The following is a 26,770-nucleotide window of genomic DNA, read 5'->3' on the forward strand; positions in this document are numbered from 1 at the left end:
ATTTGTTCATAACTTTGAGAGAACGTTCTGGGAATGTTTCTTGTTAGCTGGGTTCAGAAAATGGAGAAGTAGTGGTGCAACGGATCACAAAATTCACGGTTAGGATCATTTACGGTTTTTGAGCCACGGATCGGATAATTTTCCGGATCATAATTTTATATATATATATATGGGGGGGGGGGGGTAACTTTGCTTTTCATTTATTACTTAAAGCTCACTTGAAGTTCTTCGATACTTCATCAAAAACTACTAGCCTAACTGATAAAGTTCAAACATTATTAAAAACAAGTGAACAGTCAGTAATAAAATAAGAACAAATACACAAATTACACAAAGCCGAGATGAATACTAAATAACAGTTACAAAGTTTAACAGTAGTGTTCAGGCACAAACATGAATAATTAAGCTTAAATATAAAATAAAACTATTTGTTCACTGTAGATATTAAATATGGTTTTATCGTTGTTAAAGCTGTATTTTGTTTTATTAACATTAATGACACAGACAACAGTAGGAACATTAGGCTGCTGTCACTTTAAGACCGAATGCACGGACTGAATATACTGACAAACATCCGGTTTCTTTCTCAACTGTTCACTCATGACATAATCAAGAGAACGCTTGGCGAGATGGGTATTTAGACGGGTATTTAGACATAATTTTGTGTACATGTGTCCTTTCACAGGCAAGGGAACACGTCCAAATGATAAACTTTCACTTTATGATGGTTAAATTTAGCAGTTGATCCGCGAATCACATGCGTGACGAACCGTGTGGAGCTGATCCGTACAGATGACGATCACCTGTGATCCGTTGCACCCCTAATCAGAAGCACTGAGTGAAATAAGCGAGTGATCTCTCACCCCAGGTGTCGGTGAAGATGTTCTCCTCGCAGATGCTCCAGAGCCCCGCGTTGAAGGAGGGGAAGATGAAGCGGTCGTCACCGGTCTCCCAGGAGAAGGAGCCGTCCGACACGCCGTTCACCGGGGTGCACTTGAGCCGGCGGGCAGGCGAGCACAGCGGCTTGGGCACCTTCTGCTGGCCCACGCACCAGTGCGAGGAGGAGAGCGAGAGCAGCGACAGCAGCAGAGACAGCAGCGTCTGCAGGAAGGAGAGGCGCGGAGAGCGCAGGAGCGAGAGCACCGACATGCTGAGAGAGACACACACAGAGAGAGAGAGAGAGAGAGAGAGAGAGAGATCACAGACATGCTGCTGGCACACAGAGAGCCATCAAGGCCCATACTCACCCATACAGCTCAGGAAGGTTAAAAGCAGGAGTGACGAAATGGGAAGGTCCCGAGTCCCACGGAGGAGCTCTGGAAGGGTAGAGGAGAGATGACAGGGGAAGGTCCCGAGTCCCACGGAGGAGCTCCGGAAGGGTAGAGGAGTGATGACAGGGGAAGGTCCCGAGTCCCACGGAGGAGCTCCGGAAGGGTAGAGGAGTGATGACAGGGGAAGGTCCCGAGTCCCACGGAGGAGCTCCGGAAGGGTAGAGGAGTGATGACAGGGGAAGGTCCCGAGTCCCACATAGGAGCTCCGGAAGGGTAAAAGCAGGAGAGATGACAGGGGAAGGTCCCGAGTCCCACAGAGGAGCTCCGGAAGGGTAAAAGCAGGAGTGATGACAGGGGAAGGTCCCGAGTCCCACGGAGGAGCTCCGGAAGGGTAAAGCAGGAGTGATGACAGGAGAAGGTCCTGAGTCCCACAGAGGAGCTCCGGAAGGGTAAAGCAGGAGTGATGACAGGGGAAGGTCCTGAGTCCCACGGAGGAGCTCCGGAAGGGTAAAGCAGGAGTGATGACAGGGGAAGGTCCCGAGTCCCACGGAGGAGCTCCGGAAGGGTAGAGGAGGAGTGATGACAGGGGAAGGTCCCGAGTCCCACGGAGGAGCTTCGGAAGGGTAAAGCAGGAGTGATGACAGGGGAAGGTCCCGAGTCCCACAGAGGAGCTCCGGAAGGGTAAAGCAGGAGTGATGACAGGGGAAGGTCCCGAGTCCCACGGAGGAGCTCCGGAAGGGTAAAGCAGGAGTGATGACAGGGGAAGGTCCCGAGTCCCACGGAGGAGCTCAGGAAGGGTAGAGGAGGAGTGATGACAGGGGAAGGTCCCGAGTCCCACGGAGGAGCTCCGGAAGGGTAAAAGCAGGAGAGATGACAGGGGAAGGTCCCGAGTCCCACGGAGGAGCTCAGGAAGGGTAGAGGAGGAGTGATGACAGGGGAAGGTCCCGAGTCCCACAGAGGAGCTCCAGAAGGGTAGAGGAGGAGTGATGACAGGGGAAGGTCCCGAGTCCCACGGAGGAGCTCCGGAAGGGTAAAGGAGTGATGACAGGGGAAGGTCCCGAGTCCCACGGAGGAGCTCCGGAAGGGTAAAGCAGGAGTGATGACAGGGGAAGGTCCCGAGTCCCACGGAGGAGCTCCGGAAGGGTAGAGGAGGAGTGATGACAGGGGAAGGTCCCGAGTCCCACGGAGGAGCTCCGGAAGGGTAGAGGAGGAGTGATGACAGGGGAAGGTCCCGAGACCCACAGAGGAGCTCCGGAAGGGTAAAGCAGGAGTGATGACAGGAGAAGGTCCCGAGTCCCACGGAGGAGCTCCGGAAGGGTAGAGGAGGAGTGATGACAGGGGAAGGTCCCGAGACCCACGGAGGAGCTCCGGAAGGGTAAAGCAGGAGTGATGACAGGGGAAGGTCCCGAGTCCCACGGAGGAGCTCAGGAAGGGTAGAGGAGGAGTGATGACAGGGGAAGGTCCCGAGTCCCACGGAGGAGCTCCGGAAGGGTAGAGGAGGAGTGATGACAGGGGAAGGTCCTGAGTCCCACAGAGGAGCTCCAGAAGGCCAGCACTTCAAGTTGTGAATCTGCCGATTACTTTAGTTTTGTTTATTTTATTGAGGTTTCTTTGAACGTTTGCAGGTTCCCGCCTCCTCCCCAGCAAGCAATAGCTGTCCTTTCTCCATCTAAGTTAACTATAGACCCGATGTAGTCCGGCTATGAGTAGCACACTTCTAGCCAAAATAACCTTGAATTTGGTTACATGTCGTTTTTGCAAAAATAACTTTTGAGATGTTTGATATTCCATCATGTAAGCAAAGTCAACAGTGATTACAAGGTGTTTGGTTTAATTCCTTCACTCATCTCATTTCTTTGTTATCTAATGTCTGTTTTAGACGTCTAGTAAATTTTCACTGATAGCCCAGATTTTGCCTGGTTTTAGCCTTACAAAATTTCTTACCTGAGCCTTGAACATCGTTACAATCAACTTTTATACATTCAACTTTATACTTTGTGCCTCCTGTGCAAACACATTCAGAGAATGTCTGACCTTATCTGCACTACTGGATGAGTTTGCACCACTGGGAGAACGGGTTGTTACACTTAGGAAACCCTGTCCATGTACACTGCTGGGTTAGGGTTAATGAAAGCTGCTGAAAGCCAGTACAAAACATCTGGTGTAGCGGTTCACAGGCTTATGTACACTCAACAACAGTCTGTCTATCATTCTAGCAAGGATTATTATTCATTATTCATCCTGTTGACAAACTCCTTAAACCAGCTAAGCATATCGTTCACTCTTCTGTTGATCAGTGCGATACAGTTCTTAATTACTACACCGGTAAGATTGAGGACATGTACAATTCTGATACTCAGCCTTTAACATAACCTTTCCTAACTTTGAAATGATTGGGATTGACTCTATTGTGAGAATAGTGAAGTCCATGAACTCTAGTTATTGCTATTAAGAACTATCTTGCGTCAATTTGTCCTCATATAACATCAATTGTGATTTCATCATTGAGTTCTGGATCTGTTCCTTCAGGATTAGAAATAGCTGCCATTACACAGTCTCCCTGAACCTCTTCAGTCTGGTGTCAGTACAGAGACAGCGCTGGCGAGGGTCGTAAACGCTCTGATTCTGGGCAGATCACACACTTGGTGTCATTTTTGATCCTCAGGTAATGATGAACATATAAAACTATTTATGTAGTTATATAATATAGTAAAATATTTGATGAACATATAAAACAGGGGTGCCCAATCCTGCTCCTGGCGATCGACTGTCCTGCACAGTTAATCTCCAACCCTAATCAAACACACCTGCCTTTAATTTTCAAGTGATCCTGACGTGCTCTGAAGACCTTAATTGGTTGCTTCAGGTGTGTTTGATTAGGGTTGGAGATGAACTGTGCAGGACAGTCGATCGCCAGGAGCAGGATTGGGCACCCCTGATATAAAACATCTCAAAAATCACCTCTATCATCGTAGGAACATGACCTTATCTCTCCGTTGCTGATGCAGGAAGGCTCATGCATGTGCTAACTCAGTCCTCTCTCCGGGACCACATCACAGGTGCACTGGCTCCCCATTAATGCTAGAACTTGATTTGGACATATGAAGCATTACATGGGACAGCACCAGCGTATCTTTATGATCTGATTAGTCCATACACTCGTTCACGCTCTCTCCGTTCTGCCAACTCTCCTGAGATGTGGAGCTCGCTCTCCTTCAGTAGCAGAAGTGCTTCGACTCTGGAGCACTGATAAAGTTGCTTAAGATGCATTTATTCAAGGTTGTTTTTAATGTATTGTTTTGTTCTCTACTTGTTGTTTGCTTTAATTTCACTGGATTAAAAATAAAATGCATTGTTGTTGTTATTATTAACACCAAACGCCAAAACACCAAAACAAAACACAAATAGTTGTTCCACGGAAAGAGATAGACTATACAGAACAAAATAAAGAATGAAATGACAAATGAAAGAGTGAATGAAAGAACAAATGAAAAAAGATGAACAAGAATGAAAGATTAAATGAAAGAAACAAAAGAAAAAAATTAAGATGAAAGAAAAAAGCACAGAAACACAGTAAAAGCAAGCGTTTGGTTAACGAACATCGTCAGTCAGACTCACCTTATCACAGCGGACGGGGATCTCCTTCCTTTAGGTGTCACACACACACACACATACACGCATTTCAGAAACAGTGGCATGAAATATGACTTCCAGCATCTCTGAATGACACACACACACACTCACACACACACACACACACACACACACACACACACACACACACACACACACACACACACACACACACACACAGGATTAACCTGAGCTCTAATCTGTCAATCTGTTCAAGATCAGCGACACACACTAACACTGACACAATGAACTTTAATCAGCTCTAATACACACACACACACACACAATGAACTTCAATCAGTTCTAATACACACACACACACAATGAACTTCAATCAGTTCTAATACACACACACACAAACACAATGAATTTCAATCAGTACTTACACACGCACGCACACTCTCTCACACACACACACACTCTTTCTCTTTCTCTCTCACACACACTCTCTCTCTCTCACACACTCTATCTTTCTCTCTCTCTCTCTCACACACACACACACACACACTATCTTTCTCTCTCTCTCACACACACTCTCTCTCTCTCACACACACACACACACACACACACACACACACACACTCTCTCTCTCTCTCTCAAACACACACACACACTCTCTCTCTCTCACACACACACACACACACACACACTCTCTCTCTCAAACACACACACACACACACTCTCTCTCTCTCTTTCACACACACACACACACACACACACACACACACACACACACACAGACTCAGGGGTGTTTGCCTTCTCCCTCTCGTGACGTGAGGAAAGGATCAGATACGAGAACAAGACACCCAAATCAAACATGTTTCATAATTTTTGGTCCCAAATGTTTATAAATGTCACTGGTAGTCACTGTATGAGGAATCTCTCTCTCTCTCTCACACACACTCTCTCTCTCTCAAATGTTTATAAATGTCACTGGTAGTCACTGTATGAAGGATGTTTGGGAATAATATGTCTCAGTTTACTTTATTGCGCGATCCTCACTCCAATGAATGAATGAAACCTAAATTAACTATAGTATCCCACACCCTCTAGTAATACATATATATAAATCTGGTGTCTGAATAATGTTTGGTTTGACTGTATACACACACACACACACACATATATTTCTCTGATTGGCATCTTCAGTAGAGCCTTGTGGGTGATGTAGTTTTCCATCACTAACGCCACTGTTAATCATGGTTACTTTAGAGGGCCCCTATTATGCTATTTTAGAGTCTCCTGATGTTGTAGTGGAGTCTCCTACGACAGGTTTACATGCATCAAAGCTCATAAAACTGCTTCACTTCCTCATAATACACATTTGCACATCACCACATCTTCAATGACTCTCAGACGACTCGTCAGACGAATCAATCTCTCGAATGCTGGGTACACACCAAAAGATTGTTTACATCTTATTAGATTTTCAAAATGTGATAGACCACAAACATGAGGACAAAAGATCCTAGATTTAAGCGTTTTGCTCCTGTAGTGTGTGTGTGAAAGTGCGATGATAGTGTTTGGAAAGGTTTTCACAGAACACGTATAAACATTCGTGCTGTTGCCACAGATCAACCAGCGGATCCTCCACCTCTGCGGTCCTCATCAGAGTCAGTGTGCCGCGCTCGCTCTGCTCCGTCTCCATCATCTCTGGGCTCTCTCGGCTTACGACTCGCTTAATTCATTTCACTGACTCAGAGTCGACTCTTACCTTTGAGAGACAATAACTTTATGTACGGTGCACTTTCAGATTTGAAACTCTGCAGGATGTTTTCATTCACTCAGAGGTATCTTATCCTATTTTAACAAACCCATAATAGGGGCGCTTTAAAGCTAAGTTAGTCTGACGGCTTCAGCAGGAGCGTTTCCCCTGGATGAACATCCGCAGCTCACAGTAGGTCTGTCTTTAAAGGCTCATCAGTGGAACTCTACTTCAGAATCTCCATCTCAGAGCCAGAGTGGCTAATCTCCGGGAAGGCGGCGAGTTTGAGCTATTCTACGCATCCGCACGGATCAGACACAGGAGAAGAGAAGTACTGTGAACAGACACACACACACACACACACAGCAGCTCTCCATTGTATAACTGTATTCATGAGTCAGAAGCATATTGACAGTTTTCTAGTACATGTTGTTTTCATATGGTGAGTCTTTTCTCTGCGTTCTTATTTTCAGGAGATTTTTATAGAAAAGATGACAGCGATTGTTCTGGAGATGGAGATCTGCACTGCTTTCCCTCGGAACGCTGCAGGAATGTTAGTCTCGCCCCGTTACTCACGAGTCCTGATGCTTTACCTCTCATCCCAACGCTTTCCCAGCTGTGAAAAATAACCCAATGTCCATTAGCTTCTCCTTGCTCTCATCTATAGCACAAAACCCTTGAGGTGGAAAATAAGAACACTTATCAAAGGAGCAGAGACAGACACAGACAAGCGAACTCTCACTCACACACACACACACGCACACACACACACACACACACAGGCACACCTTCGAAGGCAATATATGTGCATCTCCATGACAACAATGTCTCTGTGGCAACTGGACTTCCACGTGATGTCACGAGTGTGATGTCATAACGGGTCGACATTCTGGTCCTCCTGATACGGACATTCCAACAATCGCTCAGAATTCTGTCTAAAATACTGATTAAAACAATAGTGATGTTTAAAATAATGATAATATGAGTTATGATATAAAATACTACATATAACTGGTGTAAATACACTGCCTCTCTCTCTCTCTCTGTCCACATGGTCCCCTTCCCTCGTTCAGTTCTCTTGTTCCCAATGCGCAGCTCCAGCGAACTAACAAAGATAAAAGATGACAACAGCGGACTCAAAAGTCAGACATTGCGAACTGAAGTCGTGTGTTGAAAGGCAGTTAGCGTCTCTTCATCTCCATCTTCTGCTCTGTCCTGTCCACGAGGGATCGCCAACCACAGAACAGGTGATGAATGGAAAACCTCTCGGTTATTAGTGTTCTCTAGAGAAAGTCTTTGAACTTTACATTCCGAAATGTAATCGTCGGTAACCATGGTAACTCCGATCTCGAAGCATGAAGGCGTTCCCACTTCAGCTGAACTCACACAGTCAGGAATCTCTCTCTCTCTCTGCTGGGAAGCACAGGCACAGGCACAGGTCAGTGACGGCACAGGCTTACAGAGTCAAACACAACACTGGGAGGTGCACTCACGTCTGATCTGTGCGTGATTCGTGTGGCGTGTGTGTGTGTGTTCATCCTCTCTCCGACTGCTCCAGGTACACGGCTCCAGGCTTGGCGATTCTGTTGCTCTGTTCAAACAGAACACATATGTACACAGACACGCTGGCAAACACATCTACAGTCACACTGATGAAATAGCTTTTCTACGGAGCTCCGCACATGACATGCGGGAAACAAATATACATGCATCAACCAGAGAACAAATTAGCAAATCATGGCCGAGATTTCATAACATGAGGGAACAAATTAAGTTGTGGGAACAAATTCTTAATTCGTGGCCATGATTTACTTAAAAAAAAAAGAGGAATGAATTAAGTCATGGGAATGAATTTTTAAACCGTGGCCTAAAACAAGGGAATGAATTAACCCTAACGAATTAATAAGCTGTGGAAACAAATTCTTAATTTGTGGCCACAAATTCACTAAAACGAGGGATTGATTTAATAAGCCGTGGGATCTAATTCTTCATTCGTGGCCATGATTTAACTAAAATGAGTTCACAAATTGACATGTCATGAGAATTCATTCTTAATTTGTGGCCACGGTTTACTAAAATGAGTTAAATTAACATGTTGTGGGATCTAATTCTTCATTCATGGCCATGATTTAACTAAAACTAGGCAACAAATTAGTAAATTGTGGCCATGATTTTCTAAAAACGAATTAAGTCGTGGGAATGAATTCTTAAGCCGTGGCCACCATTTAACTAAAACAAGGGAAGGAATTACACAAATTCACTAAAACGAGGGATTGAATTAATAAGCCGTGGGATCCAATTCTTAATTCGTGGCCTCGACTGACCACATTTCCATATTAATTGTGAAGTCTTGTTCTCTTACCTTGTGCTTTGGACACCTCAGAGAAAAGTTGTCTTCATTTAGGGAGCAATCTTTAGATGGAGGGTAAAAAATAGATTATTTAGCACTGAGTGTCAGTCCCCCACCCCTGATCACAAAGACTCATGTGCATTTTGCTTTAATAAACCCCCAAGTGCAGCCCACAGTGACGCCACAGCTCACCTGCTTCTATGGCACAAAGGTAGTGGTACCTCAGGGTGCAGCCTTTACTGTAGCAGCCCAGGGTGGAGCCCACCATCTCACAATGGGAGCAGCTCTGAGGAGAGGAATTAGTCACCAGAAAAGAGGAACTAACATTAACAACAAGCCAATGTTACAGCAATAAGCCACATACTAAAACGAGCGGCAGAACTTTCTACTCACGGTGTCTCTGGCACCATCTAGTGCCTCCTGAAGGCCATACAGTCTCCCGTTGACCAGGTATACGCCGCTGGTCCACACGATGCAGCCCTCGTGCACCCACAGCTCCTCGGGGTCCAGAGGCACTAGTGGGAGCTGGGTAAGTTGGGCCATGGGGCCCAGGAAGTCCAGGCTGGGTGGGGGAGGCTGGAAGGGCAGGGAGGCTTTGCTGTTGATGGGAACAGTTCGAGGTAAATCTTCACTGGACTTGTGTCTTCTTTTGAAGCGTGGATGGGATGTCAGTTTTCTGTGCTGGGGCCTCTGTTGCGAATTCTCGACGTGCAACTGCTTCAGTATGAGTTCACTATCCAGTTCTTGTACATTTGATGTACCCAGCCCACTCACCAGTCCTGCAGCCGGATCCCAGGTGTGAGCAGTTACCTTTAAGGTGGAGCTGCTGGTCATAGCATTGTGGAAAGCCATTTCTTCACCCATGCTGGAAAATACAGTGCCAATGGGGGTGGCTGGGGATGTTGGGTTTGTTGCCTGACTTACTGGGCAGTCGCTACTAACATATGACTTGACATTCTGCGAGTCTTGTAAACTTGTATTCTGGGGAGTCGAGTCTGTCGGAATGGATGTCATACTGGAAACTGTGGTAGCTGCCCCATGGTAGGACAAGGTTTGTCGGACTTGAGGTGGATTCTTAGGGAGCTTGGCTGCATATTCAGCTGGGTAAAAAGGACCATAGAGATCCCCGAGATGTTTGTAGTTGGCCCATTTCTGGCAAAGACAGCATAAGAGGCGACCAGTGTGTCCAGTCTCTGATATCACAGGCCCTGACAGAACATATCCAGATGTAGGAAGTATCTTCCCGGATTGCAAGGCAGAATCAACTTGCTCTGAAACCCAATTTTCTTTTGTTCTTTCATTTTCCTTTTCTTTTCTCACAAGCTGAGATGACAGCGGGGTATTTAACAGGCCATCAGCCCCAAAGTGACCAGCTTTGCCTCCACCACTTTTTGATTTTTCATCTTCGGCATTAATAATTGTACAGACTGCCCCAATCTCTTCCACCTTTTTCTCCACATGTATGTAAGGAGCAAAAACATTATTTCTGGTATCTGGGAATATTCCACACAGGCTCATGCTTCCCTTACCGCTCGTTTGAGTGTCCAGCTCCTCTTTGGAAGCCATTCCTCTCCTTCTTCTCTGACTGCCACTTGTACCAGCAGTCTCGTTGCCCTCTTTCCCCTTTCTCTGTTTATGTTTAGCAGGCTTCAAATCTAACTCTGGCTGGGTCTCTTCACACTCTACATCCTCCTTCACCACCTGGGTTTCAGCGGGAGGGACCAAAGATGGACAGGGGTTCTGGTCAGGTGGTGTTGATTCTTGGGGCACTTCATCTGCTGTGTTTGGGACTTGGACAGACTGAGGTACAGCTGTAGGTGAGGGAAGAGGAGAGGAAGGTATGCTTGTTGCGGCATTCTGAATTTGTGCTTGGGCACGTTTCTGCTTATTCACACTGCCTACTGGGCGACCCTTTTTCTTCCCTGATGGAAAATACCCTTTGGGCACCATGCTATCTGATAGTTTAGACTCAGAGCATGTCAACCCGAGAGAATTCATCTGGTGCTGAGAAGCTCTGGACAGAAGGTGGTGCCCAGGGCTCTGGCCAGTGGTGGTCCCAAAGTAATCCCCACCTGGGTAATCGTCAAAGCCCATGCCAGTCTCTTGCAGTTTCTGCCTAAGCAGGTTAGCAGCTGACTGCTCGCTGCGCCGGGTTTCCAGCTGTTGATAAGTGTTTGTGAACTGCTGTATGTCAGACAATGCAGATGAAGATGGAGGAGGGGATCCCTGTACAGGACAAGGTAATGGAGGAGCCGGTGGAAGGGGTCCTAACAAAGTAAAATCATCCTTATCACTTTCACCCACCAAAGACCCTGAAGATCCCGCAGCACCTAATCCAAAGTCAAAATCTTTTGGCAAACTTCTGAGGGTACAACTGCTAGAAGCTGTTGCACCTGGTTTGAGAGACTGAGAATCACAGGAGAAGGCATCTTCAACTGCTCTGTATGGCATAAGATCCTCTAAAGTATGAGAATCATCTAGGTAAGATAAACAGGCCTCCTCTCCTTGAGGAGCACTAGCAAACGACGTGCCACCCTCAGGGTCTGGCATGTCAGAGGTGTAATGAGACACTTCCAAGAAGTCAGATTCCACGTGACTGTTGTTGAAGTCATTTCTTTTCACACTTGGAGTAATTTTCTGCACGATTGCCTCAAGTTTTAGACCACGACCCTTTCTTGGGGGAAGAAACTTTGCTTTGGACTGAGGAGGTGAGTTTGCACTGGATATAGAATGCTGAGTCTTAGGAGAATGCAATTTTGGCTGAGTATCAGTACTGCTAGAACAATTGTTGATTGCATGTCTAGAATCAGAGTGGGACTGCGACAATGGGGAGTGATAAGCTGATCCTGGCCGCTGACCTGGAACATCCTGATGCTGCCTCTTAGCTGGAATAGGAGAAATAAAAGATCTAACTCTCCTTCTCATGATTAAAGGGTTGGTTTCAGCCGATGCTCCAGTTTTAGTTAGTCTCTGCCCCTGCTGAATCCCTTGGATAGCCTTACTGGTGTGCCCAGCAGGGATAATAGCACCAGCTGAAGCCACTGAGTGGAAAGATTTGGCAGTGTCTTGTGCACTCTTATCTGAGATGTCCTCTTCTTTAAGTTTAGGGCCAGCATTTGTGACTTGTTGAGAAATAGCATGCTCACAAGGCATTGCAGTCGGTGGTTGTCCAGCACCATCTCTTTCAGAATAAGCGTCCCATATTTTCATGTCAAAGTGTGAACGGAGATAAGAGTGCTGCCGAGATATGTGATGCTGACTAGGCAGAATATCACTTGAGGATTGGGATTTACACTTCTGCTCAGGAAGTCTCTGAAGAACGTGCTTGTCCATAGCTCTTAGCCTTTGCCTGTCAGGAGTCCAGTCGGGTCTGTCTTGAGGGGGTAAGCTCTGTGGAAACACTTGTAACTTGCTAGTAGAGGGTGTGGTTTTAGAATATGCTGATATGGTGTGGAATGGTCGATGAGGCGTAGGATGGGAGATAATTTTTTGTCCATCCATGGTGTCACTGAAGCCATATGCTCTGAAACGATCAACTACCTGCGAAAATGACTGGTGTCTCGGTGGTGAGGACAAAGGATTCGAGGACATTTGCGAAAGATATGGCACGTTGCTGGTGGCTTCATTGTTGCCTTTGGCACTGCTGGTCTTTTCTAAATCAGAATCAACATCTACAGGGGAATGGAGGGGCTTATTACACTCCTTACTGGGTGGCGTGCTGCAGTAACCATCTGTGTTCTGGCCTGCAGCTTCAATCTTTGACGAGTCCTCCTTGTTTTGTGCTTTCTTTGCTTTTATTTCTTCCTTGCAGCATTCTTGACCGTTTGATCCAGAGGAGGAAAATGGCTGCTGAATGACTGAGGGTCCAGTGGTCCCAGAGTGTCCTCTCTCTCTTTCTGGTGTTGTTCGTCGAGAAGGAGACACATCGCAGATTACTGAGCGCCTTCCTGAGGACATGGATGTCTGAGATTGAGTGTGACTGATAGGACCTACACCACATGCCAATGGCTCAGCTTCCTGTAAAAGCAGTTGTTCCACAGCAGAAGGAGAGGTACCATATCTGGAGGGTTTTCTGTGCTGCAAAGAATAGTCAGCCAAATTAATGTGCTTTGGAGGGGCTCCTGTTGTGAGATCTAAAGACTGCTGCATGTGGGTGGACTGGCTTGGAGACAGACTGGTTTTGCCTTTTTCTAAGGAGATCCCGTGAGTCACGTTGGGCTTATGTGCTTCAGAATCCCAAGAGGGATGAGGAGGGCCTAAAACTATCTCACTATCTGGTCCCTGATTTTGACTTGTATTCGGTGGTTTTCCGGAGGCCATTTGACTGAACTGGACATTAAGTCCACCCATAATTGTTTGAGAGCTCATTGCATGTGAACTCAAATTTTCAACCATACTGCAAGGTAGTCTAGTTTGATAACGGTGCTGGGATGTATCTTGAGGTTGTTGATGAACACTAGGTGTCTGGTCGGGACGTCCATAGCGTCGATCTAAGTGATGACCTTGGAGGACTTCTTGCAAAAGACTTGGAAACGATTGCTGAAACTGAGAACTGCTATCCTGACTTCTTGAGACGATACCTCTCCCCCCCTCCAAAGCAAAAACACCAATCTCCTTTCTGGCAATAGACCCATAGCTGGCCTGCAGCTGATGATAATTCTGGCTTCTATTTGCACCCATACCACTCCCTAGTCCTAACTTTCCCTTGCTCTTTGTAGAATTGAAATGTACCTCAGGATTACTGTATTTAAATGACACTGGGTGAGATTGAACAGAGGGGATGTTTTGGCCAAATTCTTGTTTAGGGGAAATATCATATTGTGACACATATGTTTCCATGCACACTTCCCCCTCTCCATTGTGATTTCTTGTCTCTCTTAAGACATTGACATCATGTCGCTCCTCAGGATTGCTGTGTTTGTTTGGGTAATGAGAAACAACATAACGTGGAGATTTGGCTCCTGTGTGCTTGCTTGATTCAATATTCAGTTCAGAACGAGCAGAGACAATAACCCCAACACCTCCAACATTATGTTGTTCTGAAACATTCACAGTTTTACTTGGATTTTGTTGTGCACCTGTCTCCGCTTCATCCTGTGTGGTAGAGACTGACAGTCTATTCTCTGATTTTTCTCTATCACAGGGAGGATCTGCACTTTCAGCTTCGCTTTCTTCATCTTTTATCATTTTGATCATTCTTCCCTTCATTCCATTATCATTAATACCAAGGTCTCGTTCTGCTGCACAGTTCGGACGTGCTGAGGGAATGGGAGATGGTGGAGCAGGGGGATATACCTGTTGTTTTGGGCTGTGTTCTGCAGAAGGATGAACTGATGGTGGTGAAGAGGAGGAGGGCGTCAATGTTTCTGGTGTCTTTGTTTGAGACTCTCTAGCAGATAATTGTTTTGAAGCTGTTGAAATGACTCTAGGGTTGACCTGGAGATCCAATGCCTGTTCTGACGACATCTGACTCTGTGATGATGGGTAGCTCTGTGGCTCAGATTCATTGCTTGTTCCACTTGCCTGCCTTATTCTCTTGCATTCTAATTGCTGATGCCCTTTTGTTTCCAGCATCTCAGAACTCTCTTCATTCACTGAGGTCTGACCACTGGCACTGGCACTTCCAGATTTGCTTTGGTTGCCCGGTAAAGACTGAGATCCCTGCTGCATCTGAAGGTGATGTGCACTGTCTCTGCCCTTCCTCTGAGGCAGCACAGTGTCTGTTAGCAGCATGTGCTGCACTGTATTAGGTAGATTTTCCACTTGAGAGGTCAGAGCATTTAGACTATTTAGACCAGGGTCCTGCAAGAGTTTTTCATGAGGGTACAGGGAGCCATCTTCCCCTGGACCGCCTCGAAGACCTAGTCCCATTCGGTTCTGACTCATGGAAGCGTGACTGATCCCTACACTGTGGTTCAAACCAGCCACTTTAGTTCCTACAGCGCTACCACAACTGCTAATACTGCTATTTGAATTGGGAGTGGGGCTCAGCTGAGGTACGGCCTGCAGAAGGCGTCCATGGCTTTGGCTGCTGCGAGTGTTTGAAACAGAGGGGTGTGATGACGTCTGCATATGCGTAGCTGCACTATTCCCCTCTGAACCCCCCATTAGTGGAGACGAAGAGGAGCTGCAGCTTGGAGACTGTACAGCAGATGGGGCAGGGGAGGGATTAGATATCGGACTGAAGTTCTGATGAATGTGGGCCTGTTGACTTTGGGAATGCATAGGAGATTTGGTGAGGTCTTGAGAGGGTTGTGAAGGCAGAGCAGGGCTAGAGGAGACCGATGAATGGGGCAGTTTGGACTGCAGGTGTCCCTGGTGCTGCATTTTGAGGGAAGGGTCATAACCTGCTCCAGTGCTGTGCTGAGAGCTACGCTGGGAACTGGGAGCATGCTTGTGAAGGGACTGCGATTGGGGCGAATATGGAGGATGAGCAGATGATGAGTAACTTTGTCCCATATTCTCACAGCTGTTTGAAGCAGATGAACTTGTATGAGTGTTTGGATTAGACTGACTGGGCGAGTTATTCATTTTGGCATCCGTACTGCTGTTGCTGATCACGTCGTATCTTTGCGGTGGAGAGTTGTACATTCCAGTGGAGCCTGAGGTTGCATTAATGGGGGCGTAGTGTCCGAACTGAGGGGGTATTCTGTTTCCAGAAAGCGGGTACGTCCGGTGATGCTGACCTTGGTGTAATCCTTGATGTGAGGGATATTTCTGACCATGCTGGCGTTGATGCATTTGAGCACCTGATTGTACTGAAGTAGAATGAGCCATACTGTATTGCTGGGAAGGAGAAAACGAACCAGTGCTGCCACTATTACTACTCCCAACTGCAGAGCCACTGCTGGAGCCATACTCCAAGGAGTAGGGAGAAATCATTCCAGAGGACGACCCTGAACCAGATAAGTGCGGATACTGATGAGGTACATGTCCATCTAGGTTCGTGTACCTAAATCCCGCACCATACGCAGCTCCGCCTCTTCTGCTTCTTTCTCGCCCACTCACTGAGAAATAATAATCCACACTGTCTTTACGGTAAGAGTTCCCTCCTCCTCCTCCTCCTCCTCCTCCACTGTGAGTGTTTCCCGGCGCCATCTCTCCAGGCGCTCTTCTGGACCCATAGCCGTGTACAGCAGGAGCGTGCAGCAGATGCTGTTGGCTCCGCAGGTGCAGGAGCTGCCCGTGACTCTGCAGGTTAGGTTGAGCTTGCTGCATGGCGTACTCCTCGGAGGTTCTGGGGGATATCTGAAGGTCTGAAGGGTGGGCCGGATACGGGGAACTGACAACACTTCCTCCCCGGCTAAACCCTGGATGAATAGGGACTGGACTGTTGGGAAAATTCTGCATTTTTGTGTTTTAGAGTTTCGCAAAAGCTTTTATTAGTAACTTTTCCTACGATAAGGATCCAAATGGCAAACTGGAATGTTTAGTATTAGCTTTGCATTTAGAGAAACCAAGACACGTATGTAGCAGCAATGACCCAGCAAATGTCTGCTAATGAAAACTGAGCTTTGAGCTGAATTTGCTGCTCGAGTTAAAAAGTAAATAGTAAACAATGTGAAGATGGGTAATGCAGCAGCAGCAATTCATTCACAAAAACGGTGTCACAATTACCACTGTGGCTTGGCACTAGATCCAAATAGCTCAGATAATGAAAGATAAGTATTGTCACAAAATGTCTATAAGCCAAGAGGTAAAAATTCTCCACCAAAATTGCAACTCAATTACGCTTCATTTCGAGAATGTCAATATCTTGATACTGTAGTGTGATACGTCTCTTTGCCGTTTGGTAACTGTGCGAATGGATGTGGGTAGCAGCCATGCAGTCGGATTATAATAGTTCATCAACTGGTTTGCAACAAAAAAAAGAGACTTTTTTTCTCCAGTTGGCACATGTATTCACTGACACTGAAAATAGCTCGAGAAAGATCAATACTTCAAGATCATGATTTTTTTTCATATTTCCTGTTTAACAGGGATTTTCTGCACTCTCTCAAGTAATGTTTCAGTAAGGTCTTTGCCAACAAATATTTTCCAGCTTCTTCCAAACATTTGTCCTTTCCCATGTTAGTCCCACTCCAGCAGGATTGTTGTTTTGATTCTTTGCTTGTCCAATCCTTACAGTACGGTGTTCTTCAGCCTAGCTGGTCCTAGCTTCAGGTTTTCCACAGTCAGTAACATGCCATCCAGTTGCTCGCTTCATCCGATCCTTTCAGTATGATGGTGTCTTGCTCTCTTCTCTTGAAACAGGAAGCTTGAGACGGTCTGAAAACACAGGGAAAACACAGCATTTATCAATGTAAATCTTTGCTTTAGTGCAACATTCATATTTTTTAACAACCAAATAACCCAAGTGCACTTAGTCTAGAGTAGGGATGCACCAGTATGGGTATCGGGCCCAATACTGCGTTCGTATACTCGCACTTGTACTAGTAAAGTAAATGAAGTAAATGTATCTAATTAGTGGGATATTAAACAAAATATAGTAATGCCTATCTGCACAGCGGCACAGATGCGCAAGCTGGTCGAGCACATCCCTTTTCCACAGACACCAGTGGAAATGTTATAGTTCGGTCGGATGTCAACGGCAAAGAAAGTAAAACGAGGCATGTAGCTTACTATTAACGTTTACTGATGGTGTGTGAGAGAGAGAGGGAGGGAGAGAGAGAGGGAGGGAGAGAGAGAGAGAGAGAGAGAGAGAGAGAGACACCGAGCTGCACTTCCTCACAGAATGCCCAAAATATAAACACATCAGAGACCACTACTACCCCAAAATTAATAAGATATTTCCCCAATTTAACACCTGTAATCAAACCCAAAGACTCTGTTTCATTCTTGGCGAAGAAGCCAAATGCTCCAATATAGCTGCACGATTTGTAGTATCTCCTGAGGGACGACCAGAAAGAAGCAAATATCCAATAAACACACTCACTCACAGCCCAAAAACACACCCCGTTAGATACACACACGTTCAATTCTAAGTTCAGTTGTTACATGATTTCTGTATTATAATATTTTATTTATTCATTATTATTATTATAATTCCCTATTTATTTTATTATTAATATTTTATGTTGTTATTTTTTGCTATATCTAGCCATTAATATGTAATATTGTCTTTTTTATTTAGTTTTATTAATTATTATTTTCTGTACATGGACTTTACTAAATTTTCATGCTCTAAATCATTTTCTGTGGTTTTAATGCTTTGGCAATAAAAGAAAAATACTTTTTGTCAAGCCAGTAAAGCTTTCTGAATTGAATTGAATTGAATTGAGAGAGAGAGAGAGAGAGAGAGAGAGAGAGCGCACTTCAGTTGAATGCTCTTGATTGCTGATTGTTCACTCAGCACACGTGTTATTTGGATTATACTCTTTTGCACATTGCTCTTAAATCGCTAATTTGAAAGCGAAAGTAAAATACGTACTCATATAAGCTGAGCTTCCATAGGAATGAACTGAAAACGCTCGCTCTGCGCCAATGGACACGCGCCTTTATGAATGAATGCCCGTGCACATTTTACTTTAATATTGTGTGTTTGTGTGGATATTGTGTGTATGTGAATGTTGTGTGTGGGGGGATAGTGTGTGTGTGGATATTGTGTGTTTGTGGGGATATTGTGTGTATGTGGAGTGTGGGGGGATAGTGTGTGTGTGTGTGTGTGTGTGTGGATATTGTGTGTGTGTGTGTGGATATTGTGTGTTTGTGGGGATATTGTGTGTATATGGATGTTGTGTGGGGGGGGGGGGTAGTGTGTGTGTGTGGGTGTGGATATTGTGTGTTTGTGGGGATATTGTGTGTATGTGGATGTTGTGTGTGGGGGGATAGTGTGTGTGTGTGTGTGTGTGTGGCTATTGTGTGTGAGTGGGGATATTGTGTGTATGTGGATGTTGTGTGTGGGGGGATAGTGTGTGAGTGTGTGTGTGTGTGTGTGTGTGTGGATATTGTGTGTATGTAGATGTTATGTGTGGGGGGATAGTGTGTGTGTCTGTGTGTGTGTGGATATTGTGTGTGGGGGAAGGGGTGTAACGATACACAAATCTGACGGTTCGGTTCGGATATTGTGTGTATGTGAATGTTGTGTGTGTGGGGGGATAGTGTGTGTGTGAGTGGGGATATTGTGTGTATGTGAATGTTGTGTGTGTGTGGGGGATAGTGTGTGTGTGTGAGTGGGGATATTGTGTGTATGTGAATGTTGTGTGTGTGGGGGATAGTGTGTGTGTGAGTGGGGATATTGTGTGTATGTGAATGTTGTGTGTGTGTGGGGGATAGTGTGTGTGTGTGAGTGGGGATATTGTGTGTATGTGAATGTTGTGTGTGTGGGGGATAGTGTGTGTGTGAGTGGGGATATTGTGTGTATGTGAATGTTGTGTGTGGGGGATAGTGTGTGTGTGTGTGTGAGTGGGGATATTGTGTGTATGTAAATGTGTGTGGGGGATAGTGTGTGTGTGAGTGGGGATATTGTGTGTATGTGAATGTTGTGTGTGGGGGATAGTGTGTGTGTGTGAGTGGGGATATTGTGTGTATGTTAATGTTGTGTGTGGGGGATAGTGTGTGTGTGTGAGTGGGGATATTGTGTGTATGTTAATGTTGTGTGTGGGGGATAGTGTGTGTGTGTGAGTGGGGATATTGTGTGTATGTGAATGTTGTGTGTGGGGGGATAGTGTGTGTGAGTGGGGATATTGTGTGTATGTTAATGTTGTGTGTGGGGGATAGTGTGTGTGTGTGAGTGGGGATATTGTGTGTATGTGAATGTGTGTGGGGGGATAGTGTGTGTGTGTGAGTGGGGATATTGTGTGTATGTGAATGTTGTGTGTGGGGGATAGTGTGTGTGTGTGAGTGGGGATATTGTGTGTATGTGAATGTTGTGTGTGGGGGGATAGTGTGTGTGAGTGGGGATATTGTGTGTATGTTAATGTTGTGTGTGGGGGATAGTGTGTGTGTGTGAGTGGGGATATTGTGTGTATGTTAATGTTGTGTGTGGGGGATAGTGTGTGTGTGTGTGAGTGGGGATATTGTGTGTATGTTAATGTTGTGTGAGGGGGATAGTGTGTGTGTGTGAGTGGGGATATTGTGTGTATGTTAATGTTGTGTGTGGGGGATAGTGTGTGTGTGTGAGTGGGGATATTGTGTGTATGTGAATGTTGTGTGTGGGGGATAGTGTGTGTGTGTGAGTGGGGATATTGTGTGTATGTTAATGTTGTGTGTGGGGGGATAGTGTGTGTGTGAGTGGGGATATTGTGTGTATGTGAATGTTGTGTGTGGGGGATAGTGTGTGTGTGTGTGAGTGGGGATATTGTGTGTATGTAAATGTGTGTGGGGGGATAGTGTGTGTGTGTGAGTGGGGATATTGTGTGTATGTGAATGTTGTGTGTGGGGGATAGTGTGTGTGTGTGTGAGTGGGGATATTGTGTGTATGTTAATGTTGTGTGTGGGGGGATAGTGTGTGTGTGAGTGGGGATATTGTGTGTATGTAAATGTGTGTGGGGGGATAGTGTGTGTGTGTGTGAGTGGGGGTATTGTGTGTATGTAAATGTGTGTGGGGGGATAGTGTGTGTGTGTGAGTGGGGATATTGTGTGTATGTTGTGTGTGGGGGGGATAGTGTGTGTGTGTGAGTGGGGATATTGTGTGTATGTGAATGTTGTGTGTGGGGGATAGTGTGTGTGTGTGAGTGGGGATAGTGTGTGTATGTGAATGTTGTGTGTGGGGGGATAGTGTGTGTGTGTGAGTGGGGATAGTGTGTGTGTGTGAGTGGGGATATTGTGTGTATGTGAATGTTGTGTGTGGGGGATAGTGTGTGTGTGTGAGTGGGGATATTGTGTGTATGTGAATGTTGTGTGTGGGGGATAGTGTGTGTGTGTGTGAGTGGGGATATTGTGTGTATGTTAATGTTGTGTGTGTGGGGGATAGTGTGTGTGTGTGTGAGTGGGGATATTGTGTGTATGTTAATGTTGTGTGTGGGGGATAGTGTGTGTGTGTGAGTGGGGATATTGTGTGTATGTGAATGTTGTGTGTGGGGGATAGTGTGTGTGTGTGAGTGGGGATATTGTGTGTATGTAAATGTTGTGTGTGGGGGGATAGTGTGTGTGTGAGTGGGGATATTGTGTGTATGTGAATGTTGTGTGTGGGGGATAGTGTGTGTGTGTGTGTGGGGATATTGTGTGTATGTGAATGTTGTGTGTGGGGGATAGTGTGTGTGTGTGTGAGTGGGGATATTGTGTGTATGTTAATGTTGTGTGTGGGGGATAGTGTGTGTGTGTGAGTGGGGATATTGTGTGTATGTGAATGTTGTGTGTGGGGGATAGTGTGTGTGTGTGTGTGGGGATATTGTGTGTATGTGAATGTTGTGTGTGGGGGATAGTGTGTGTGTGTGAGTGGGGATATTGTGTGTATGTTAATGTTGTGTGTGGGGGGATAGTGTGTGTGTGAGTGGGGATATTGTGTGTATGTGAATGTTGTGTGTGGGGGATAGTGTGTGTGTGTGTGAGTGGGGATATTGTGTGTATGTTAATGTTGTGTGTGGGGGATAGTGTGTGTGTGTGAGTGGGGATATTGTGTGTATGTGAATGTTGTGTGTGGGGGATAGTGTGTGTGTGTGAGTGGGGATATTGTGTGTATGTTAATGTTGTGTGTGGGGGGATAGTGTGTGTGTGAGTGGGGATATTGTGTGTATGTGAATGTTGTGTGTGGGGGATAGTGTGTGTGTGTGTGAGTGGGGATATTGTGTGTATGTAAATGTGTGTGGGGGGATAGTGTGTGTGTGTGTGAGTGGGGATATTGTGTGTATGTGAATGTTGTGTGTGTGGGGGATAGTGTGTGTGTGTGTGAGTGGGGATATTGTGTGTATGTTAATGTTGTGTGTGGGGGATAGTGTGTGTGTGTGAGTGGGGATATTGTGTGTATGTGAATGTTGTGTGTGGGGGATAGTGTGTGTGTGTGAGTGGGGATATTGTGTGTATGTTAATGTTGTGTGTGGGGGGATAGTGTGTGTGTGAGTGGGGATATTGTGTGTATGTGAATGTTGTGTGTGGGGGATAGTGTGTGTGTGTGTGAGTGGGGATATTGTGTGTATGTTAATGTTGTGTGTGTGGGGGATAGTGTGTGTGTGTGTGAGTGGGGATATTGTGTGTATGTTAATGTTGTGTGTGGGGGATAGTGTGTGTGTGTGAGTGGGGATATTGTGTGTATGTGAATGTTGTGTGTGGGGGATAGTGTGTGTGTGTGAGTGGGGATATTGTGTGTATGTTAATGTTGTGTGTGGGGGGATAGTGTGTGTGTGAGTGGGGATATTGTGTGTATGTGAATGTTGTGTGTGGGGGATAGTGTGTGTGTGTGAGTGGGGATATTGTGTGTATGTTAATGTTGTGTGTGGGGGGATAGTGTGTGTGTGAGTGGGGATATTGTGTGTATGTGAATGTTGTGTGTGGGGGATAGTGTGTGTGTGTGTGAGTGGGGATATTGTGTGTATGTAAATGTGTGTGGGGGGATAGTGTGTGTGTGTGAGTGGGGATATTGTGTGTATGTGAATGTTGTGTGTGGGGGATAGTGTGTGTGTGTGAGTGGGGATATTGTGTGTATGTTAATGTTGTGTGTGGGGGGATAGTGTGTGTGTGAGTGGGGATATTGTGTGTATGTAAATGTGTGTGGGGGATAGTGTGTGTGTGTGAGTGGGGATATTGTGTGTATGTGAATGTTGTGTGTGTGGGGGATAGTGTGTGTGTGTGAGTGGGGATATTGTGTGTATGTAAATGTTGTGTGTGGGGGATAGTGTGTGTGTGAGTGGGGATATTGTGTGTATGTGAATGTTGTGTGTGGGGGATAGTGTGTGTGTTGTGTGAGTGGGGATATTGTGTGTATGTGAATGTTGTGTGTGTGGGGGATAGTGTGTGTGTGTGAGTGGGGATATTGTGTGTATGTTAATGTTGTGTGTGGGGGATAGTGTGTGTGTGTGTGAGTGGGGATATTGTGTGTATGTTAATGTTGTGTGAGGGGGATAGTGTGTGTGTGTGAGTGGGGATATTGTGTGTATGTGAATGTTGTGTGTGGGGGATAGTGTGTGTGTGTGAGTGGGATATTGTGTGTATGTTAATGTTGGTGTGGGGGGATAGTGTGTGTGTGAGTGGGGATATTGTGTGTATGTGAATGTTGTGTGTGGGGGGATAGTGTGTGTGTGTGTGAGTGGGGATATTGTGTGTATGTTAAATGTGTGTGTGGGGGATAGTGTGTGTGTGTGAGTGGGGATATTGTGTGTATGTGAATGTTGTGTGTGGGGGATAGTGTGTGAGTGTGAGTGGGGATATTGTGTGTATGTTAATGTTGTGTGTGGGGATAGGTGTGAGTGTGAGTGGGGATATTGTGTGTATGTGAATGTTGTGTGTGGGGGATAGTGTGTGTGTGTGAGTGGGGATATTGTGTGTATGTTAATGTTGTGTGGGGGGGATAGTGTGTGTGAGTGGGGATATTGTGTGTGTAGATGTGTGTGGGGGGATATTGTGTGTGTAGATGTTGTGTGTGGGGGATATTGTGTGTATGTGAATGTTGTGTGTGTGGGGGATAGTGTGTGTGTGAGTGGGGATATTGTGTGTATGTGAATGTTGTGTGTGGGGGGATAGTGTGTGTGTGAGTGGGGATATTGTGTGTATGTTAATGTTGTGTGTGGGGGATAGTGTGTGTGTGAGTGGGGATATTGTGTGTATGTTAATGTTGTGTGTGGGGGATATTGTGTGTATGTGAATGTTGTGTGTGTGGGGGGGATAGTGTGTGTGTGTGTGAGTGGGGATATTGTGTGTATGTGAATGTTGTGTGTGTGGGGGGATTATGTGTGTGTGTGTGTGGGGATATTGTGTGTATGTGAATGTTGTGTGTGTGGGGGGATTATGTGTGTGTGTGTGAGTGAGTGGGATATTGTGTGTTATGTGAATGTTGTGTGTGTGGGGGGGATATGTGTGTGTGTGTGTGGGGGATTGTGTGTATGTGATGTTGTGTGTGTGGGGGATTATGTGTGTGTGTGTGAGTGAGTGGGATATTGTGTGTATGTGAATGTTGTGTGTGTGGGGGGATATGTGTGTGTGTGTGGGGGGGATATTGTGTGTATGTGAATGTTGTGTGTGTGGGGGGATTATGTGTGTGTGTGTGGGGGGGACTATTGTGTGTATGTGAATGTTGTGTGTGGGGGGATTATGTGTGTGTGTGTGAGTGGGGATATTGTGTGTATGTGAATGTTGTGTGTGTGGGGGATTATGTGTGTGTGTGTGGGGGGGATATTGTGTGTATGTGAATGTTGTGTGTGGGGATATTGTGTGTGTGTGAATGTTGTGTGTGTGGGGGATTATGTGTGTGTGTGTGGGGGGATATTGTGTGTATGTGAATGTTGTGTGTGTGGGGGGATATGTGTGTGTGTGAGTGGGGATATTGTGTGTATGTGAATGTTGTGTGTGGGGGATTATGTGTGTGTGTGTGAGTGGGGATATTGTGTGTATGTGAATGTTGTGTGTGTGGGGGGATTATGTGTGTGTGTGTGGGGGGATATTGTGTGTATGTGAATGTTGTGTGTGGGGATATTGTGTGTGTGTGTGAGTGGGGATATTGTGTGTGTAGATGTGTGTGGGGGATATTGTGTGTGTAGTTGTTGTGTGTGGGGATATTGTGTGTATGTGAATGTTGTGTGTGGGGGATAGTGTGTGTGTGTGAGTGGGGATATTGTGTGTATGTTAAAGTTGTGTGTGGGGGATAGTGTGTGTGTGTGAGTGGGGATATTGTGTGTATGTGAATGTTGTGTGTGGGGGATAGTGTGTGTGTGTGAGTGGGGATATTGTGTGTATGTGAATGTTGTGTGTGGGGGATAGTGTGTGTGTGTGAGTGGGGATATTGTGTGTATGTAATGTGTGTGGGGGGGATAGTGTGTGTGTGTGTGTGCGTGTGAGTGGGGATATTGTGTGTATGTTAATGTTGTGTGTGTGGGGATAGTGTGTGTGTGTGAGTGGGGATATTGTGTGTATGTTAATGTTGTGTGTGGGGGATAGTGTGTGTGTGTGAGTGGGGATATTGTGTGTATGTTAATGTTGTGTGTGGGGGGATAGTGTGTGTGTGTGTGAGTGGGGATATTGTGTGTATGTGTATGTTGTGTGTGGGGGATAGTGTGTGTGTGTGTGAGTGGGGATATTGTGTGTATGTGAATGTTGTGTGGGGGGGATAGTGTGTGTGTGTGTGAGTGGGATATTGTGTGTATGTTAATGTTGTGTGAGTGGGGATAGTGTGTGTGTGTGAGTGGGGATATTGTGTGTATGTTAATGTTGTGTGTGTGGGGATAGTGTGTGTGTGTGAGTGGGGATATTGTGTGTATGTGAATGTTGTGTGTGTGGGGGGATAGTGTGTGTGTGTGTGAGTGGGGATATTGTGTGTATGTGATTGTTGTGTGTGGGGGGATAGTGTGTGTGTGTGTGAGTGGGGATATTGTGTGTATGTGAATGTTGTGTGTGGGGGGATAGTGTGTGTGTGTGTGAGTGGGGATATTGTGTGTATGTTAATGTTGTGTGAGTGGGGATAGTGTGTGTGTGTGAGTGGGGATATTGTGTGTATGTGAATGTTGTGTGTGGGGGATAGTGTGTGTGTGTGAGTGGGGATATTGTGTGTATGTGAATGTTGTGTGTGGGGGATAGTGTGTGTGTGTGAGTGGGGATATTGTGTGTATGTTAATGTTGTGTGTGGGGGGATAGTGTGTGTGTGGTGTGAGTGGGGATATTGTGTGTATGTGAATGTTGTGTGTGGGGGGATAGTGTGTGTGTGTGTGAGTGGGGATATTGTGTGTATGTTAATGTTGTGTGTGGGGGATAGTGTGTGTGTGTGAGTGGGGATATTGTGTGTATGTGAATGTTGTGTGTTGGGGGATAGTGTGTGTGTGTGTGAGTGGGGATATTGTGTGTATGTAATGTTGTGTGTGGGGGATAGTGTGTGTGTGTGTGAGTGGGATATTGTGTGTATGTTAATGTTGTGTGGGGGGATAGTGTGTGTGTGTGTGAGTGGGGATATTGTGTGTAAGTGAATGTTGTGTGTGGGGGATAGTGTGTGTGTGTGAGTGGGGATATTGTGTGTATGTAATGTTGTGTGGGGGGATGTGTGTGTGTGTGGAGTTTGGGGATATTGTGTGATATTGATTAATGTTGTGTGTGGGGGGATAGTGTGTGTGTGTGAGTGGGGATATTGTGTGTATGTTATGTTGTGTGTGGGGGATAGTGTGTGTGTGAGTGGGGATATTGTGTGTATGTTAATGTTGTGTGGGGGGGGGGGTAGTGTGTGTGTGAGTGGGGATATTGTGTGTGTAGAGTGTGTGGGGGGATATTGTGTGTGTAGATGTGTGTGTGGGGGATATTGTGTGTAGTGATGTTGTGTGTGTGGGGGATAGTGTGTGTGTGTGAGTGGGGATATTGTGTGTATGTGAATGTTGTGTGGTGGGGGGATAGTGTGTGTGTGTGAGTGGGGATATTGTGTGTATGTGAATGTTGTGTGTGGGGGATAGTGTGTGTGTGTGTGTGTGGGATATTGTGTGTATGTTAATGTTGTGTTGAGGGGGATAGTGTGGTGTGTGAGTGGGGATATTGTGTGTATGTGAATGTTGTGTGTGGGGGATAGGTGTGTGTGTGTGAGTGGGGATATTGTGTGTATGTTAATGTTGTGTGTGGGGGATAGTGTGTGTGTGAGTGGGGATATTGTGTGTATGTTAATGTTGTGTGTGGGGGGATAGTGTGTGTGTGTGAGTGGGATATTGTGTGTATGTTAATGTTGTGTGTGGGGGATAGTGTGTGTGTGAG

At 45.9% G+C, this 26,770-nt stretch overlaps 2 protein-coding genes across 6 annotated transcripts in view; both read right to left on the reverse strand.

The window, feature by feature from the left end:
* Positions 1-5,114, reverse strand: part of gsg1 (germ cell associated 1) — a 14,045-nt gene extending 8,931 nt beyond the window's left edge. The window contains exons 1-2 of the mRNA XM_079890449.1: positions 4,890-5,114; positions 864-1,150 (exon numbers count right to left, since the gene is read on the reverse strand). Coding sequence (XP_079746575.1) covers positions 864-1,150; positions 4,890-4,969 — 367 coding nt within the window. The 5' untranslated portion in view covers positions 4,970-5,114. The remainder of the gene's footprint in view (positions 1-863; positions 1,151-4,889) is intronic.
* tcf20 (transcription factor 20) overlaps positions 1-26,770 on the reverse strand; it is a 73,067-nt gene that overhangs the window by 13,166 nt on the left and 33,131 nt on the right. The window contains exons 2-7 of one of the 5 annotated variants that reach the window (XR_013823144.1): positions 9,353-17,227; positions 9,152-9,245; positions 8,972-9,021; positions 8,103-8,200; positions 7,398-8,013; positions 6,975-7,225 (exon numbers count right to left, since the gene is read on the reverse strand). Coding sequence is in view for 2 of the 5 variants with exons in the window: in XM_079890155.1 (XP_079746281.1) it covers positions 8,144-8,200; positions 8,972-9,021; positions 9,152-9,245; positions 9,353-16,309 (7,158 nt within the window). In the remaining 3 variants the exon portion in view is untranslated. Of the gene's footprint in view, positions 1-6,974; positions 8,023-8,102; positions 8,201-8,971; positions 9,022-9,151; positions 9,246-9,352; positions 17,228-26,770 lie in introns of those variants that run through there. The other 4 variants (XR_013823145.1, XR_013823143.1, XM_079890155.1 and 1 more) reach the window with 4 other exon arrangements.

The sequence above is a fragment of the Squalius cephalus genome (assembly GCF_949319135.1).
Source record: "Squalius cephalus genome assembly, chromosome: 1".
In the NCBI taxonomy this organism is placed as follows: Eukaryota; Metazoa; Chordata; class Actinopteri; order Cypriniformes; family Leuciscidae; genus Squalius; species Squalius cephalus.